The 16,760-nt window shown below is 42.2% G+C and overlaps 1 protein-coding gene across 1 annotated transcript; it reads left to right on the plus strand.

Moving 5' to 3' along the window:
* Positions 1-428: 428 nt before the first annotated feature.
* RPS10 (ribosomal protein S10) lies at positions 429-10,938 on the plus strand. The gene is made up of 6 exons (XM_074977855.1): positions 429-516; positions 2,241-2,390; positions 2,921-3,092; positions 9,055-9,132; positions 9,564-9,619; positions 10,849-10,938. The coding sequence occupies exons 2-6, from the start codon at positions 2,241-2,243 to the stop codon at positions 10,888-10,890; spliced, it is 498 nt and encodes a 165-aa protein (XP_074833956.1). The 5' UTR covers positions 429-516; the 3' UTR covers positions 10,891-10,938.
* The last annotated feature ends 5,822 nt before the right edge of the window (positions 10,939-16,760 follow it).

Here is a 16,760-nt window from a genome sequence, read left to right on the forward strand (position 1 = left end):
AAATGACTTCTGCAGCTCCAGTACTCCGAATGACAGTACTTTGCTACCACAGAGCAGTCAGAGTGTAGTAGGATGCTTAATTTTGCTGGTGCAACCGTAATCACTGTTAATTCAATAGGGCCTGAACAGGTCTCTTTGGACTTGGGTGCCCAGCCTGAGCTATAAACTTGGTTAGACTATCAGAGGGGCTGAAATCTCCTTGACTCAGTGCAGCTCTGGAAATCAGGATCTTGTTATTCTAAATACAACACGTTAAAAAAGTGAAGCTCACAACATCGCAACCCACTTAATCTCCCCCATGGGCTGCAATTAAATGTAGGTGGCATTTCCCATTCAGGCGGTGGCGAAGTCACCTATGAACTCGGTTCAGAGAGAGGGGTCCTAACGCGGTTTTCATCCAGCACTCGATAGAATGGCTGTGCCGCCGCTGCGTGGGGTCCTTCGTCGCAGGGCGGAAGTGGCGTCTCTGCGCATGCTCTTTCCTTTCCAGCTCTTGGGCTTACCCTTGTCGCCACGGTAAGTCCGGGCTGCAGTCGTTTATCTCCTTCGCATCTCCGCCATCCTGCGGCTGGGAACCCGTGCTTTGCTCTCGGCGGCGGCCGGGCACCCTGCGCCACGCGTCTACGGGGATATTTTCTTGCAGGGCCCCGGGGCTGTTGGGAGAGTTCGCCCGCAAGTTGGGTGGTGGAGCTTGCGGCCTACCGTGGCTGTTGGGCCGCGGGGGGGGGGGATGCGGTGGGAGGGGAAGAAATGGGTGGCTGGACAGCTGATTGTGTGTTGCGGGGGCTGCCGTTGGAGAGGGTGGGGAAGCCACGTTGTACTCTTGGTAGGTTCCGAGGGGAGAGGAGGGGATGGGGTGGGTTAACAAGGTGTAAACTGGGAAATCGGTGCCTACTTTTTTCCGTCTTGTAAACTGAGGCAGTGGTGGTACCTGTAATGCTGCAGGCATGGAAGAGGGTCTTGCTTTTCTTGTACTGCGGACAGGCTATGGGAAGGTATTTTTAGACTTTAGTTTCTGGTTGAGTCTGGGTGGCAAGTTAAGCAAGCATTTGCTGCTCAGTACCAAAGTGCTGAAGAACTATTTTCCTGCTGCTTACTGACGAATCTTTCATGATACCCTTGTGACCTGTTCATTCTTCACCTGGATATTTTGTGTGTGTGTGTGTGTGTGTGTGATTTGTGCCATTGGATTCTTCCTTTCCTAAAAAGAGAATTATTTGGTTTTGCAGCTATGTAAACGTTAATCAGAATAACTGAAGCCCAAACATCGTTTTGCCACTGTGTGGAGCGATAGGTAATTACTGTTGTATGGGCCACCTTCACTGTGGGACAATCATAGGAATGTTAATTTGGAATTTTTTTCTTTATGTATCTTTTTATTCCAGAGGGCCTCTGGCACAGCGTGTGGATGCTGTTCATTGTGTTCCACTAGGTTCTGTGCTTAAAAACACTTAATTATCAGGATTTTGACAGTTTGTAGGTGCTACACAGATGATGCACCCATTTTACTGAATTGTTTTCTCTCTTCCATCAGTTTGGCAGTGGAGCATAAAAGGGCTCCTGATTTTTGAAAGGTATTTCATATAGCTGAATAGTGTGGATTATAGACATGGTGGTTGGGAGTTCTGTTAGGGAGGGTGCATGTTTTACAAAAATTACTAAGAGTCATTCTGCTGCGCATTAGTTACAGTCCTTTGGCTTTACTGTTGGCTTCTTCACTAGTGTGAAGGCTGTAGCAGTTTGCTTAAGCAGGTTGCAGAACAGAGTTTAAAATTTCTGTTAAGTGTTAAAATGAAGACTACTCTTTCCTGCTTCAGCGATGAAAGAGAGAAGGAGTTGTCTAATTCTTAGTGTCGGGGAGATTGAATTAAAATACAATAGAAATAAAGTCTGAAGATTGTTCAATACATCTTTGCAATGATAATGTTTTAGGTTCTATTTATGCTATGAAGATGTCTGCCATTAAAAAGGTTACTTTGGTTGCTCTTCCTGGTGGATCATAACATAGGTTTCTGAGCAGCTAAATTATGTGAACTTGTAACAAACTTGCATGCATCTTGCCAGTTAAAATGGAGCAAGAATTTCCATAATTTCCAGTTTGGTTAAAGATGGTGCTGAGAGTTACTGCAAGACTGGTGTGGAATCAAGCTGTGCGAAAATGAAACATGGATCCAGTCATTAGATTTAGTAACAAACTATTGAATTACTCCAAGTTTGCTAACTGTTCATTTTCTTTCCAGATGTTGATGCCCAAGAAGAATCGGATTGCCATCTACGAACTCCTTTTTAAGGAGGGAGTGATGGTGGCAAAGAAAGATGTTCACATGCCTAAACACCCAGAGCTGGCAGACAAGAATGTACCCAACCTCCATGTCATGAAAGCCATGCAGGTGTGAAGAATTAATTCATGGGTATACACTGAACTGTGAAAGCAGTTTTAATTTCTGTTTTGAAGCCACATTGGTTTGAGCACCACTTGAGTAATGCTAGAATTACTTAACTTTAGCTTAAGGAAAGAGAAACAGCAGCTCCAATGGAATTTGCCTTTTTTCCCAGAATAATAGTTTTTTTCATATTAACTTAATAAATCATACACAAATTGTGAAGAAGCTTTTTGTAGCACAAGATACATAATTCTTTGGCTGAACCTGTAATTTTTTGCATAATTTTAGTTCAGTTTTGCATAATGATCCTTCAATTAGTCTAATGGAATTTGAACAGCTAATATGTTGAAGGTATTGTTTTTTTTGTGTGTGTTCATAAGAATGTCAGGTTGTCAGTGTTCACCCTGACACCTCTCTCCAGTGGTGTGGAGGTCTGGTTGACAGTGTTTAAAATGTTAGATGGTCACAATCAAATACTCAAGTAATAATCCACTATAGGCAACTGCAGAAAGGTTAACTGGAATTTCTCTCCTTAGTCCCTGAAATCCCGTGGCTATGTGAAAGAGCAGTTTGCTTGGAGACACTTTTACTGGTATCTGACCAATGAGGGTATCCAATATTTGCGTGATTATCTTCATCTACCCCCTGAGATTGTGCCTGCTACGCTGCGTCGTAGCCGCCCTGAGACTGGCAGGCCACGGCCCAAAGGTAATAGATGCAACTCTCGTGGGATTTGTGAATGGGTAATGTGGGGCGGGGGGGAGAAGAGTGTAAATTTTAAGTTGAGGTTGCTGCACTGTATTGGTGTGGTGGATAATCAGCTCAACATGAGTTCCCAGTGCCATGCAGTGGCCAAAAGGCGAAATGTGATCTTTAGCCGTATAAAGCAAAATACTGTGTGAGAAGGTTTTGTTACCCTGCACTGGTGTGACTGGTAGTATACACTGCATCCAGGTCTTGTCTGCAGATAACAAGGGAAGTTGAAAACTTCGAGAGAGTTCAGAGGGGAGCCTAGAGAATGATGATAAGATGAGAGGGTCTTGAAAAGTTTGAAGGAAATCAATCTGTTTACCTTAACAAAGTGACTTACCTTAACAGAGTGACTTGATTAGTTTAGAAGTACTTAGCTGAGGAACAGAAGAATTACATTTGAGTCTGGCAGACATACATCAGGGGGAAGCAAGATCCAATGGTTGAAGTTGAAACTAGACGAAGTTACATGACAGTAATATGAAGCTTTTTTAACCATAAGAATAAGTTAACATTGGAACAATTTATAAAGAATTGTGGTGAATTCTCCATCAGTGGTAGTTTTTAAATCAAGATATGTTTTTATTTTGTAAAACAAACAAACGAAACACTCTAATTCAACCAGAAATTAAATCAGGGAAGTACTGTGGCCTGTGTTCAAGCCTAGAAGTTAGCAGAATCCTTTCTGGCCGTGTCTCACTATTACAGATGTTAAAACTAAAGGCATCAGCATTTCAGGTGATGTGCAGAACTTGTCTTGCAGCTTTCACGGCTTTCCCAACAAATTGACATTGCCTGCTTTGGTATGCTGTTCAGTATCACTTTTTCCTGCTTTTTTTTCCACAGCTCAAATATCCTAGATAGGGATGTGTTTGCAAAATGAGTGTTTCAGCTTGACAGCGTATAGAGTAAATGGTATTTTCAAAGGCAGTACATGAATACGAAATAGATTAATGGTTCCTACAATCCACTGAGCTATTGTCAATTCATGGATTTCCAAGAAGCTTATTTTAGAATGACTTATGTCGCACAAAGCACAAAATTGGAGTTGATGAAAGGTGGCTTGCTGAGGTGCCATCTCACTTTCTTAGGTTAGCAGTAGCAATGAAGGGACCTGTGGCACCTTGTAGACTAACAAATGTATTTGTTTGTCTATAACGTGTCACAGGACCCCTCGTTGCTTTTGTAGATCCAGACTAACATGGCTACCCCTCTTATACTTGAGTTAGCAGTGTTTATTGGAGCTGTATGAATAGCTTGCAGGTTTCTTTGGGGGAGGGTGTGTGTGTAGAGATGCTGTGAAAACAAAAAGAAGTTAGTCTGGAGTAGATGTGCCTAAATAGCACACATTTCCACTACTCTCTCTCTTCTTTTTTCCTGCCACTTTGTGTAAGTTTAAAGGGACACTTGTTTCTGACGTTGGTTGTTGGGTTTAGTGTTTGGTGGCTTGTAATACCCGGCCTTTTTATGGCTAAGATCAAGGAGGTGAACATTCTCTCACAAGGCGACACTCCTGAAGGGCTTGAGTTTGTGTGGTAGTCCGTTGGCAGGATGTGGAACCCTTATCAATGAGCTGATGAGTGTGGTTCTCCTGCCATGAAGGTTGAAAGCCCAGGTCTGCCTGGATGCTCTGCACCCATCTTCATACAAAGAAATATCTGGTAGCCTTTTCTGGCCTTAAACTCTGACATCCCTTGAGCATATGCACCTGAATATAGCTTTAGATGTTTGTAACACTAAAGACTACAAAAACTGAAGGTGAGTATCTTTCTCTGGCTTGTTTGCTTTGTGCATTTGGAAGCTCTGACTTCCTTGCTACTTTCTGTGTCTAGTCAGTGTCTCCTGTTCATTTGTTACACAGCAACAAGGGAAGAAACATTAAAATGTTGAAAAACATGCTTTTACAATTACAAGTTAAGCAGGGAACACTGGGCAGGTAGACTTCCTGAAACACATTTTTATTTCAAGTTGACTATTTCTGTTGATGAGCCTTGACTTGTTGCTGCACACTCAGGCCTTCTCTATGCTGGCACAAGCTATTGACCTAAGTTACACAACTTCAGCTGTGTGAATAATGTAGCTCAAGTCTGTGTACTGGGGTCTGCTCATGGCAGTATCTTCGCTGCCGTAAGTGGATGGGGAGTGCTCAGGGGTCGATGTTACTGCGTGTGCATGCACACACTGATTGCTGCCTGTTGATATAGCAAGCAGTGAAGACATGAACTTCTGAAAACTCAGTTTAGTATTTGGGAGTAGCCATAAACTTGAGAAGAGCTACTGGATGGAGGTCAAACTGTTGAAAAAATTCATATTACACGGCTTTCAGGTACTCGGAATTTTGTTTATCCCTTGAGGTTGGAGAAAGTGGGATTCCCCCTCGGGGATAGATGGGAAAGGTTCTGCCATTTGAGCACAGAAAAGCTGTGGCTACACTGCGCCTCTGTTTTGTAAGGGTAATGCAAATGAGGTACAGATTTAAATAACTCACCTCATTTGCATACGTCTGTGGGATCTTGATTCTAGAAGAGCTGATTTTGAAAGCTAAAACAGCCATGTAGATGGGGTTCATTTGAAAGGAAACCCCACTATCAAAAGCACCGTGAATTGACCTCATCAACTCTGTCCTCCCTCTTTGTTGGGACTCCCTCCTTTTCATGAGCTTGTATAACTAGACCTCTGGAATCTCCACTACATTGCATCTGATAAAGCGGATCTTTGCCCGTGAAAGCTTATGCTCCAAAATATCTGTTAGTCTATAAAGTGCCACAGGACTTCTTGTTTTTGTGAATACAGACTAACACAGTTACCTCTCAGATATTCTTGACCAGTATTGCAGGGTTTGTATGTTTTTAATGCCACTTGTTGCTGGGTCTGTAACAGTGTTTTTTCAGCCAGGGGTACACCAAGGTCTTCGAGAGGGTACATGAACTCATTAGTTATTTGACTAGTTTTACAACAAGTTATGTAAACACGAGTAAAGTCAGCACGATCTAAAAGTTCATTCAGTGACTTGTTTCTCCTGGTTCATATGCCTTACGCTGAAAGGTAAGTACAGTAAACCCTCGAAATATGCAGCTTCAAGTTGCGTGTAGCTTGTTTCAATGTGATTTAAACACAGCTAGAAGCTGCTCTGTGGCTGTCAGCCTGCCTAGCTGCCCTCAGCAAGGGGGGCTGGTCAGTTTCCCAGCTCCTGCAAACCCAGGGGAGTTGAGAACTAGTTTGCAGCCTGGTTCATATCTCTTGCGCAAAAAATTGGGTTACACGTGGGTTGGAGGAATACAACCCCTGCATAAATTGAGGGTTTACTGTACAATATTGCTAGTCCAGTTCACTTATTTGATAAGATGGTACAGAGCCAAGTTTTCAGCAGTGGTCTTCTGTGATAGTTTTGCATGTTTTTGTAAATAAGTAGTTGGTGATATGCAAAACACCTCTGACCCGTGGAAAGGGTACAGTAATCTGAAAAGGTTGAATGGCACTTGTTTCAAGCCCTCAAGACTACCTTAGGCTAATGTTTCTTAACTGGTGGTAGTTAAAAGTCTGGAGGTACTCAGAATTTTTTAAGGGGTATTTATTTAAAAAAAAAAAAAAAAAAAAAAAAAAAAAAAGGTTGAGAAGCACTGGTGTGTAAGGTTACAAGTTTGTCTATTTTTGTCTTTCCTGGGAGGTGCTGGGATTTACAGGCGTGAGAGAGAACATTGCAAGTTAAATTTTGCTTTTGAGTTTCTGTCCTGAAGGTAAATTGGCTATTGCCCTACTTACCTCACTGTGTATAGTGCAGAAGTTTTAAACCTTATCCATTAACTACAGACCAATAGCGTTGTAGCTATCATCCAGTTGCAGTAGCTGAAGTGGTTTCTCTGTTCAAGGCAAATGATATTTTAAAGTGTGCTAATTAGACTCTAGAGTACTGTTGTGTATTTAATACACAATTTCTCAAATGTTTGTAACCGTGTTAGGTGTGTAATAGTGTTTGATGGCAAACTTCTGGTGGAAAAGGCCAGGATGCATGGCCATAGTGCTCGTGGTTTTGTAGAGAATGGAACGACCCCAACACGTCCTCTGTGCTCAGAGGAATGAGAAATGGATTGCAGAAGTCCAGTACAGAGACTGCGCCCCAAAGATATTACTAGGATACTTCCCTGTGGTAAAAGTGTTGTGTGAAAATTTGTGACTTTTCCCTTAACCTAAACATTAGTACTATCTTCCGTGATTTTTGTAGGTGGGCAGTTTTCTTCCTCCAGAAAGGAACAATAAGGGCACAGTGCATCTTTCAGCATGCTTGAAACTGCCTGTTTGTGGTGAGCCATCTAACCACCAGTCCTTATCCAGGGGTCTACTGGCAGAGAAGTAGTAAACCATTGGTGCCTGGTGGTGTAGGACAATACGTGTACCTCTGGGGATCAACAGAAGTCTTCTAGGGGGTATATCGACTCATTTAGATATGTGTAGTTTTACAACAGGCGGTGTAAAAAAGCACTAAGTGAAATCAGTACAAACTAAAATTGTTACATGAAGAACACTTGTTTATACTCCTCTACTATGCACTGAAATCTATGTGCAATATTGATATTCCGGTGGATTTATTTTGGAGTTACATGGTTAAAAATGAGCACGTAAGCAATTTTTCGGTAAGTGTGCTTGTAGCACTTCTGCATTTTTGTCAAGTATCAGAGGGGTAGCCGTGTTAGTCTGCATCTGTAGCAGCAACGAAGGGTCCTGTGGCACCTTATAGACTAACAGAAAACTTTTCTAAACTTTTCTGTTAGTCTATAAGGTGCCACAGGACCCTTCGTTGCTTCTGCATTTTTGTGTATTAAATGAGGTGTAACTTGGGGATAAACAAGATAAGTCAGACTTGTGAAAGGGGTACAGTAGTCTAGAAAGGTTGATAGGCACTAGTATAGGAGATGTTCATCTTTATGGATTTACAATAGGTTTCTCCCAAAGTTTCAAAGACTCGCAAGTTCACCAGGCTTCTATTTGAACATGTACCCATCTTTAATTTTAATTGTTTAATTTTTTTATTACTTTAGAGGACGTGTTCTTAGGCTTATTAATCTATCCCATTATTTTAAGACATAAAAATCTCTTTTGCCCAAAGATAATCAAATATTTGGGGCTGGGGAGAACATTCTTGTATGGCTGGGGGTTTGGAGCAAAGCCTAATTAATATACAACCATGATGTGTGCCTTACGTCGTAATCTTCAGCTTTAGTCCTTTATATGAAGCTAGTTGTGCAGTTGGCCTGGCTTGCAGCACAGTGTGGTTGAAAGTATGTTGTAAATTCAGGATTGGTGATATAACGTAGCTGTATTTGCATTGATCAGACTTAGCAAGCAAATTGTGACTCCTGCTGTAATAGAAGGCTTCCATTAGGTCAAATTTTTCTTCAGTATTGTTCATATATTGCTGTGTGTTTTGAGTGGCTCTCAGTCAGTGGTGCACAAAGGTCTTTCAGGGGGTTACATGAACTCTATTTGCCTAGTTTTACAACAAACTACATTAATATCCCTGGCAGAGTCAGTATAAACTAAACAGTCTTACAGACCATGACTCATTCATACTATTTTGTGATGCACTGAAATATAAATTATTTATATTTCCATAATGTTTTTCATAAAATAGAGTATTTTTTAGATTTCAGTTTTTATCATTTTAAAATATTTTTGTCTTTTTATAAGCAATCTTTTAAGGAAAGTGAAACATGATGTGGTGGTCAAGACAGACTGAGACACATACTACTTTCTAGTAGTGAGGCTGTAATAGACAACTGCATTTGTGGCCTGATAGGGCCTAAGCATATAATATGTTTGTACAATCTTGTATCGAAGTTTCCTGGCACTCTCACACCTGTAACATAACTGAGTCCTCTTTAGATTGGATTTCTTGGATTTATAGTGCTGTTCTGCCATGCAGGTCTGGAAGGTGAGCGTCCTGCTCGTCTTACTCGGGGAGAGGCTGACAGAGATACCTACAGACGCAGTACTGCTCCACGTGAGTATTCTGTCCAGCGTGAGAATGGGTTAATCAGATTGCACTTGGCAGTTGTGCAGTTCACTTTCTACAGAATTTATTTCAGTGTTTAGATGTATAACATGCTGACTTGGTGATGAATATCTGAGGTCTCAAGCCTCCACTTCCTTGGTGATTCTCTAACCTGTTTATGAATTCAGTCCTACTGCACTGCACTTATGCTTATTGGTCAAGTTGGGTTGGTGGATTTTTCTCCCATGTGTCAATGTTTGCAGTTGCAGTAAAAAAAGGGCACTGTGGAAATTAACTGTACTCTGTGGTGTATACCTCATGAGGTATTAAATGTTTGACACTGCTAAAGATGGTATGTATTGAATACGAGTTTGTCATCAGCACCCAGCTGGTTGATTGTCTCTGTTTTCTAGAATAGCCATTTCTTTTTATCTTTCCAGCTGGTGCTGACAAAAAGGCTGAGGCTGGTGCTGGAGCAGCTACGGAATTCCAGTTCGTGAGTATCTGTAAATTGAGAGACTTTGTTGTTGCCTGTGTGTTAATGCTTTAGGAAAGTTGTACTAAAACAGTCCTTGAATGCATTGTACAAAATGTACCATCTCTTCCGTCTTTGATTCGCCTTCTTGAACAGCAAACAGTTGCTGATGGAACAATATAAGGTGCTACCTATAGATGGAGCTCCTTTTGACTCTACAGTTATATCACCTGGACTACTGTCATATTAGACTTCAAGTACTAAACAGAATTGATTGAGATACTTGGCTAGCCAGCACTAGGTGTTCCTGGGAAGGTCTTCTGAGGCTATGCTAATCATTCGATCGTAGTAGGTAGAGCGCTTCCAGTGGCTCTGTATAATTTTTCAGGTGAAAGCAGGCTACAGAGGCCATAATAATGTGGATGAATGAATCCAGTTCCAATTTGAGTAGTGTAGCTAGGCTACCTCAGTGGTAGCCTAGCTACATCACTCAAATTGCAATTGGATTCTGTCAAGCTAAGTTTTCCTTCTGTTTTTGACTTGTGTTTATCCATTCCATCTGCCTTAAATTTAAGGTGTACATTAACACACTTAATGCCCCTTTTGAGCTATATTCAATTTCCTTAGCAAATCAGTGCCTGTCTATTCCTTACCTTATGTTTGAAGTGAGATGAGAGGATTGCGTCACAAGCCTATAGAGCATTAGTTTGAGCAAGCGAGCTTGCAGGTAATACATCAGTGGTTCTCAACTTATATACCGTTGTCGTCTTCATATCACAGCTCTCTGTGTGATAGGCTGTATCTATACAAAATATACACTACCTGTGTGGCCCTGAGGATGCCACACAGGCTACAAGCATGCCACAGTTTGAGAACCACTGTACTAGGCTGATAGCGGAGAGGTGGGGTGAATTGCTGGCATAGTCAACCATATTTTGGGTATGACTTGGACCATGTCATAGATTATAAAGCCAGGAGCTGTGCCCTGAGAGTGAAAGCTCCACTTGGCTTTCAGTGCATGTGGTAACATCAGCAATGAATCCTTAAGTCTGCTGAACTTGATCAGTAAAAGCATGCAAAATGAATGGCTCTGAGCGAAGTATACAATTCCATATTTGGCTTGGGGGAGGGGCATAATGATGCAATATATTTGGGATGTGCTTAATATTTGCTTTGGTAGTGATGTGCTACTTTAATTTGCTGATGTGTCCAAATTTCTAATGCTGAGTGTTGTGGTTTTTGTTTTACAGAGAGGGGGATTCGGTCGTGGACGTGGTCAGCCTCCTCAGTAGAATCCTCTGGTCATGTTTTTGTGTATAATAAAATAGGTGAAAATCTCACCATGCTTGCTTCCTGGTATCATTTAAATCGCTGAAATGTAATAGTAGAGAGAGCAGACCAACACTCATACCTCTAAGCCTTCTGGCTCCTGTTATGGTGGAGATGAAAATAATCCAGATTACAAAGCAGGTTATGGGGCACATACTAGGTCCTAGAACATCAGCCTGCCTTTGCAGCAGTGATGGGAGAGGGGATTGCTGCTGCAAGAGTTTAGTGAGGTTGGAGGCTCTCCATGGAGGAGATAACTGGCTTTGGGGTCCTCTGGCAAATTGGAAAGACTACTGGTACCCTTAGTTAAGGGGCACCCATAGTAGGTTTGTGGTAATTCTGCGGCCTCCCTTTTAATGGGGCTATGTGGAGGTTTGTCACCTCTAGAGCGTAATCTTGCATTAGGAGTATTATAAAGTTGAAGCAGCTAAAATGCACTGACTCTTGAAAGATTCATTTGGTGTGAGACTGAAGTGATTGCATTAATAGGGTTAGAGTACCCAGCCCTTAATGACTGTTGATACTATTATTATTGTGCCAGTGGCAAGCACTCTGTCCCAGCTTGGTGTGGTTCCCAGTACTTAGGGGAAGTTCTCATACAGGACAACAGGGAGTGGATATGGACATTCCATATGTTCAAGTAGAAAGATCAATACCTCCTTTACTGTTTTAGATTCTACTCTGTAGGTAATAATTTACGTGAAAACAGGGTGATCTACAGTCTGAACAAAACATAAGTGAAAATTGAGTTGTCCCACTCTTTGCTCAAATACAGAGAGACAAGCAATTATTTCTCCAAAGTAGTTTTGCTTATGTGCACACAGATCTGTTCAGTTTTTAGTTATGATCTGAACTGGCTGCCTTGCTATAGAGGCATACTCTGTCAAGTAGAAACAAGGTTCTGTTGCAAGAGGTCTGGATTCTTGGACAGGGCTGTGCTGCAAACTGAAAAATCTTCCTCAGACAGGCTTTTACTAAAATATATGAATGACCCACAATCATTACACTTAACACCCGTCAACCCCCCTCCCCCCTTAAGTTGTATGTCCTTGGTTTGTCAGGTTTTTATTGCAATTTTTTGGACCTCTGTTCTTACAGATGTCAGTCTGTACTGGAAGTGCTCTTGATCTGAAGAAGTGGGTTGGTCCCACGAAAGCTCAGCACCAAATAAATCATTTAAAGTGCTACATTTCTGCTGTTTTGTTTTGTTAGAATACAGACTAACACGGCTACCTCTTTGTTACTATCCACAATCACTGCATGCAGTATTTCTTGTGTTTTAGAATATTGGGGCAGTAAAAATTAACTTGGAGTGTACTGTATAATTATGTTGCAAACAACTGTTAGGAGGGGCAAGTTTTCTAGGTGATGAGGAAGCTGGTGCTGGATTAACCAACTGCAACCACCAACAGAGACATGGGTTGCTACTTGCAGGAGAATCAGACAGTTGTCAAGAAGCGTGGGTTGCTGTGTTACGCTCGTATACACAGTTGAACAGTGGGGAGCAGGTAGGAAACCCAAGTTCCTGTATTTTTAGTAGCGCCTTGTTTAGCCCAAGAGTTAGTCTTTTCAAGGAAATTCTTGATTCTACTATCTAGAATAGAGCCAGTCCAGTGGTTTGGATCAGTTGGCTTAATCAGGCCTGTATGCAATATATGGTAGTGCCAGTAGATGTCATCCTATTGCAAATTTATTCTAGTCCCATGGATGCTAACCTGAATGGTTTTGTTAGTGCGCATTATAAAGTGGTCTTAACGCTGCAAAAGTAGACAATAAAAATAATCCTCACAAACACTGCAATAAGGAAGGTAGGCTGGGTGAAATGAAATGGAGAAGGGTATGAGGTGTCGTCTTTTTTTTTTTTTTTTTTTTTTTTAACTACAGAGTATATTGGTGTAATAGCTAGTGATCATTTTCACTTGTGGATGGTTTATTCAAATATAACTGCCTCTAATTTTTCATTGTTTTTAAATCAATAGTTTCAGCTGCATTAACTGAAGTCTGTAAATCACAGTCTATAATTTAATTGTAGTAATTTGGCCAAAGTATGGTGTGTGTAACCGCTGGATGTAATGGTACATTTTACATCTTATCAAGCAAATACTTCAATCATATTTGCATTTGATCTTTCGTTATTTGTTTCTAGTCAATCAACGTGTTCCATAATGAATAAATTTGGGTTAATGTTTCTGGCTGATAACTTGATGCTATATAACTGCTTTAGTTTATCAGGAGTGTTCCTGCTTGTTTTCTCTTAAGTCAGTAACAAACGTGGTTCTTGTCTGCCTTTGTATGTAGTATAAGATTCACCAGGGCTATATCTATACTACAGCGATCTGTCGACAGAGGTTACTGTCAGAAGATGTCTTTTTATCAAACTTCTGTCCACAGATTGGGGCCACACACAAAAACAGATTGCTCTGTTGATCCATTCTGACAGAGGAGCTGGGTTGCCCAGCTGCTCTCTTGACAGAATGGCCGTAGCACACACCGATGCCTGGTGACCCAAAAGACTTGTGTCAACAGAGGGCTCCCAAAGTGTCCATGCAGCAGTTGACAAAAGTGTGCAGCTCTGTTGATAGAACACCTTTTTAGTGTGGATGCTCCGCGAGTTTTGTTGATGAAACTCTAGTGTAACTGTGCTCATCTTAATTAGGTTGTGATACCTTGTTCTCTGTATTTGTAAACTTGCTAGATAAGTGTATATGCTTATTTAACTGATTTTTGTCAATTTCCATATTTTTTGCCTGTTAAATAATATATTCTCTGCTTCATCTAAACCTACCACTTTTTACACTAATGTGTAAGATGCTGATATCTTATGGCCATGGGTCATGTGAATCAACAGGCTAACAGAAGGCATCTAGATTTCTCAGTGACAAACTCTCAAGTTGTACAAGTAATACTTTTCTACTATCTCCAGCTGACTGTGAGACTCCAGCCTATCCTAGCAGACCATGATCTGCCATCACTCAGACACACTAGAAGAGCGAAGGAGAGCACATCAACCTTGCCCTCTACAGTCTAAAGCTATGAGAAACTAATAATCAAGTCATGTTGATGAAATTAGCTTGGGGAGCTTTCAAATTATGGGGTTCTGCCGTCTGAAGAGGGTAAATGTGTTTTTCTTTTCCTAAGATTGTACATAGTGTGAGGATGAGGAGCAAGGACTGTCTTTAGTTAGTATCTATTACAGAGGGATCCTGATTACTCTAAATATATTAAGTGTTGTAGCAGTCCTAGGGCCTTGTACTGCTGAGTGTTTAATGTTTGCCCAAAAAAACCCCTAACACTTGAGACATTCTTATAGCACCATACCACGAGTAAGCTGCATCAATCTAGTTTTATAGTCAAAGGACATAAGAACAAAATAGATAGTAGATCTATTCTAAAATAAAGCACACTTTCTTCCGTTAAACTTAACCTGTGCATTTGGCCTATGGAAAAACAAATGAAGGAAATACATACCCAAATATTTTAGTAATGTTACTAATTCTTCCTTTTAAAAGAGCTAGTTATACTATTGCTGTTCTCTTCTCTCAGGACTTTCCATAAACAGATGAGGCTTGTAGTCTGCCATGAGTTGTCAAACTCCTGCTGTGGGAATTGAGCAAAGCATGAGCAACCCTAGGGAGAGACTTTTTGCTAAAATTATCGTGCTGTCAGAGGCCACTTGTTTCCAGCCCATAGGTGGGGCTGCTTGCTAAGGCCCCTTTGTTTCCAGTTAAGTGTAGTTCAATTATGCTCTCTGAAGGAGGAAAACTGTTCTGAGTTTTAACCATTGTTACTGAAATGTGTTTTGTCCTTGTATCCAAACTATGTTTGGCACACAGCTGCACCCACTGCCCATGATGTATTTTAGGGATTTCTGCCTTACTATAAGTTAGCTGTTTTCACCATAAAATCAATCTTAAGGTCCTTATTTGACTTCATACACTGTCTGGAACTTTTCATATGTTAAGTCCTCCCTTGTTCTCCACTCTGTACGGGGTTTGTAAGTAGGAGTTAATTTGCTAGAAGGGAGTTGCAGCCAGTGCCCTGAGTTATGTATGCTGCGGGTACCAAGATTAGATAGACAACTGTTACCTCACCCTCTTAGTACTATCGCTTTCATGATGGATTTTTTTTCCCTTTTCAGGGAGTGGCTTTTAGTTCTTGAAGAAGGGGGTTGGTCTCTAGATTCTCCTACTATCCAGAACTCTGTTCTGTTGCTAGCTCTCCTTCGCTAAGAATTTTGTCTCCTGCAGGGTTCATGGTGCCTTTCTGATCAGTTTTGTCCTAAAGAACAGCTGGTGTGGAAGTTCCAAAATTGGAATTTGGTTTCTAATGCAGGGGAGGCATGATTGTACCATAAATTAGTCCTGGGTTATGGGACTTAGCCTGCAATAGGTCAAAACCATTCCCTTGTAAGTTGCAGTTGCCTGGGCAGAAGCGGCCTGGAGGAAGCACGTGTTTCAATGGTGATTGGTGTGCTATAAACATCAAACTACATGTGCAACAGGCCCCATGGTCTGGTGTCTACCTGTGTTCCAGTTGTAATTTGGATGAGATACTTTCTCAGTTGGGGTGATGGACAGCAGTAATGTCAAGTATCAGAGGGTATCAGCAGTAATGTATGTGCCAGGAATCCAGCTAGGTCTTGAGTTACTGGCTGTGGACACCTTTTTCCCCTGTCAGCCAGGGTCACTTCTTCGTCCCCTCCTAACGAGCAGGTTTCCCCCTTATTCCGACACGCCGCTGCAGGCTCTTTAATTTACCAAGCAAAACAGGAGCCCCACCCGCAACGGGTCTCCTTAGCTGTGTCTACACATGCACGCTACTTCGAAGTAGCAGCACTAACTTCGAAATAGCGCCCGTCACTGCTATACATGTTGGGCGCTATTTCGATGTTAACATCGACGTTAAGCGGCGAGATGTTGAAGCCACTAACCCCATGAGGGGATAGGAATAACACCCTACTTCGACATTCAATGTTGAAGTAGGGACCATGTAGTCGTTGTGTGTCCCGCAACATCGAAATGGCGGGGTCTTCCATGGCAGCCATCAGCTGAGGGGTTGAGAGACGCTCTCTCTCCAGCCCCTGCGGGGCTCTATGGTCATCGTGTGCAGCAGCCCTTAGCCCAGGGCTTCTGGCTGCTGCTGCTGCAGCTGGGGATCCATGCTGCATGCACAGGGTCTGCAACTAGTTGTCGGCTCTGTGGATCTTGTGTAGACGTTATTCATCGAAATAGGCTATTTCGATGTCACTACATTGACATAAGTTATTTTGATGTAGCATTCGTGTGTAGATGTAGCCCTTATTTGCTTTGTTAGGAGGATATTCCTTCGTAAAGCGCCCAGAAGCTAACAGCAGCGAAGGGCCCTGTGGCACCTTATTGGACTAACAGAAAAGTTTTGAGCATAAGCTTCCGTGGGCACAGACTCACTTCCTTGTTGCTGGTTTTGGAAATCTGCAGGGCCAGGCATAAATAAGCCAGCGCAAGGCTGGGGATAACAAGGTTAGCTCAGTCAGCAAGGGTGAGGCTTACTACCAGCAGTTGATCTGGAGCTGTGAACACCAAGGGAGGGGAAGCTGCTTCTGTATTTAGCCAGCCATTCGCACACTGACTCTGCCCAGGAGGCAGGAATTGGCCCCCTAGAAGAACCCCCCACTCCCGCCCGGCAGGGACTACTGCCATCCGCCAGCTCTGCGGGCTGGTCGCCGCCAGCCCACGCGCCTCCTTCCCATCCACGTGCTCAGGGCTGTTACAATGGAACAATCCGACGCTAGTAGCGTAGTGCTCTGACCAGACGGGCGTTCTTCCTTGGTAAGCTAGGTGCTTTGCGTAAAGCC

Source organism: Carettochelys insculpta, chromosome 26 (assembly GCF_033958435.1).
Source record: "Carettochelys insculpta isolate YL-2023 chromosome 26, ASM3395843v1, whole genome shotgun sequence".
In the NCBI taxonomy this organism is placed as follows: Eukaryota; Metazoa; Chordata; order Testudines; family Carettochelyidae; genus Carettochelys; species Carettochelys insculpta.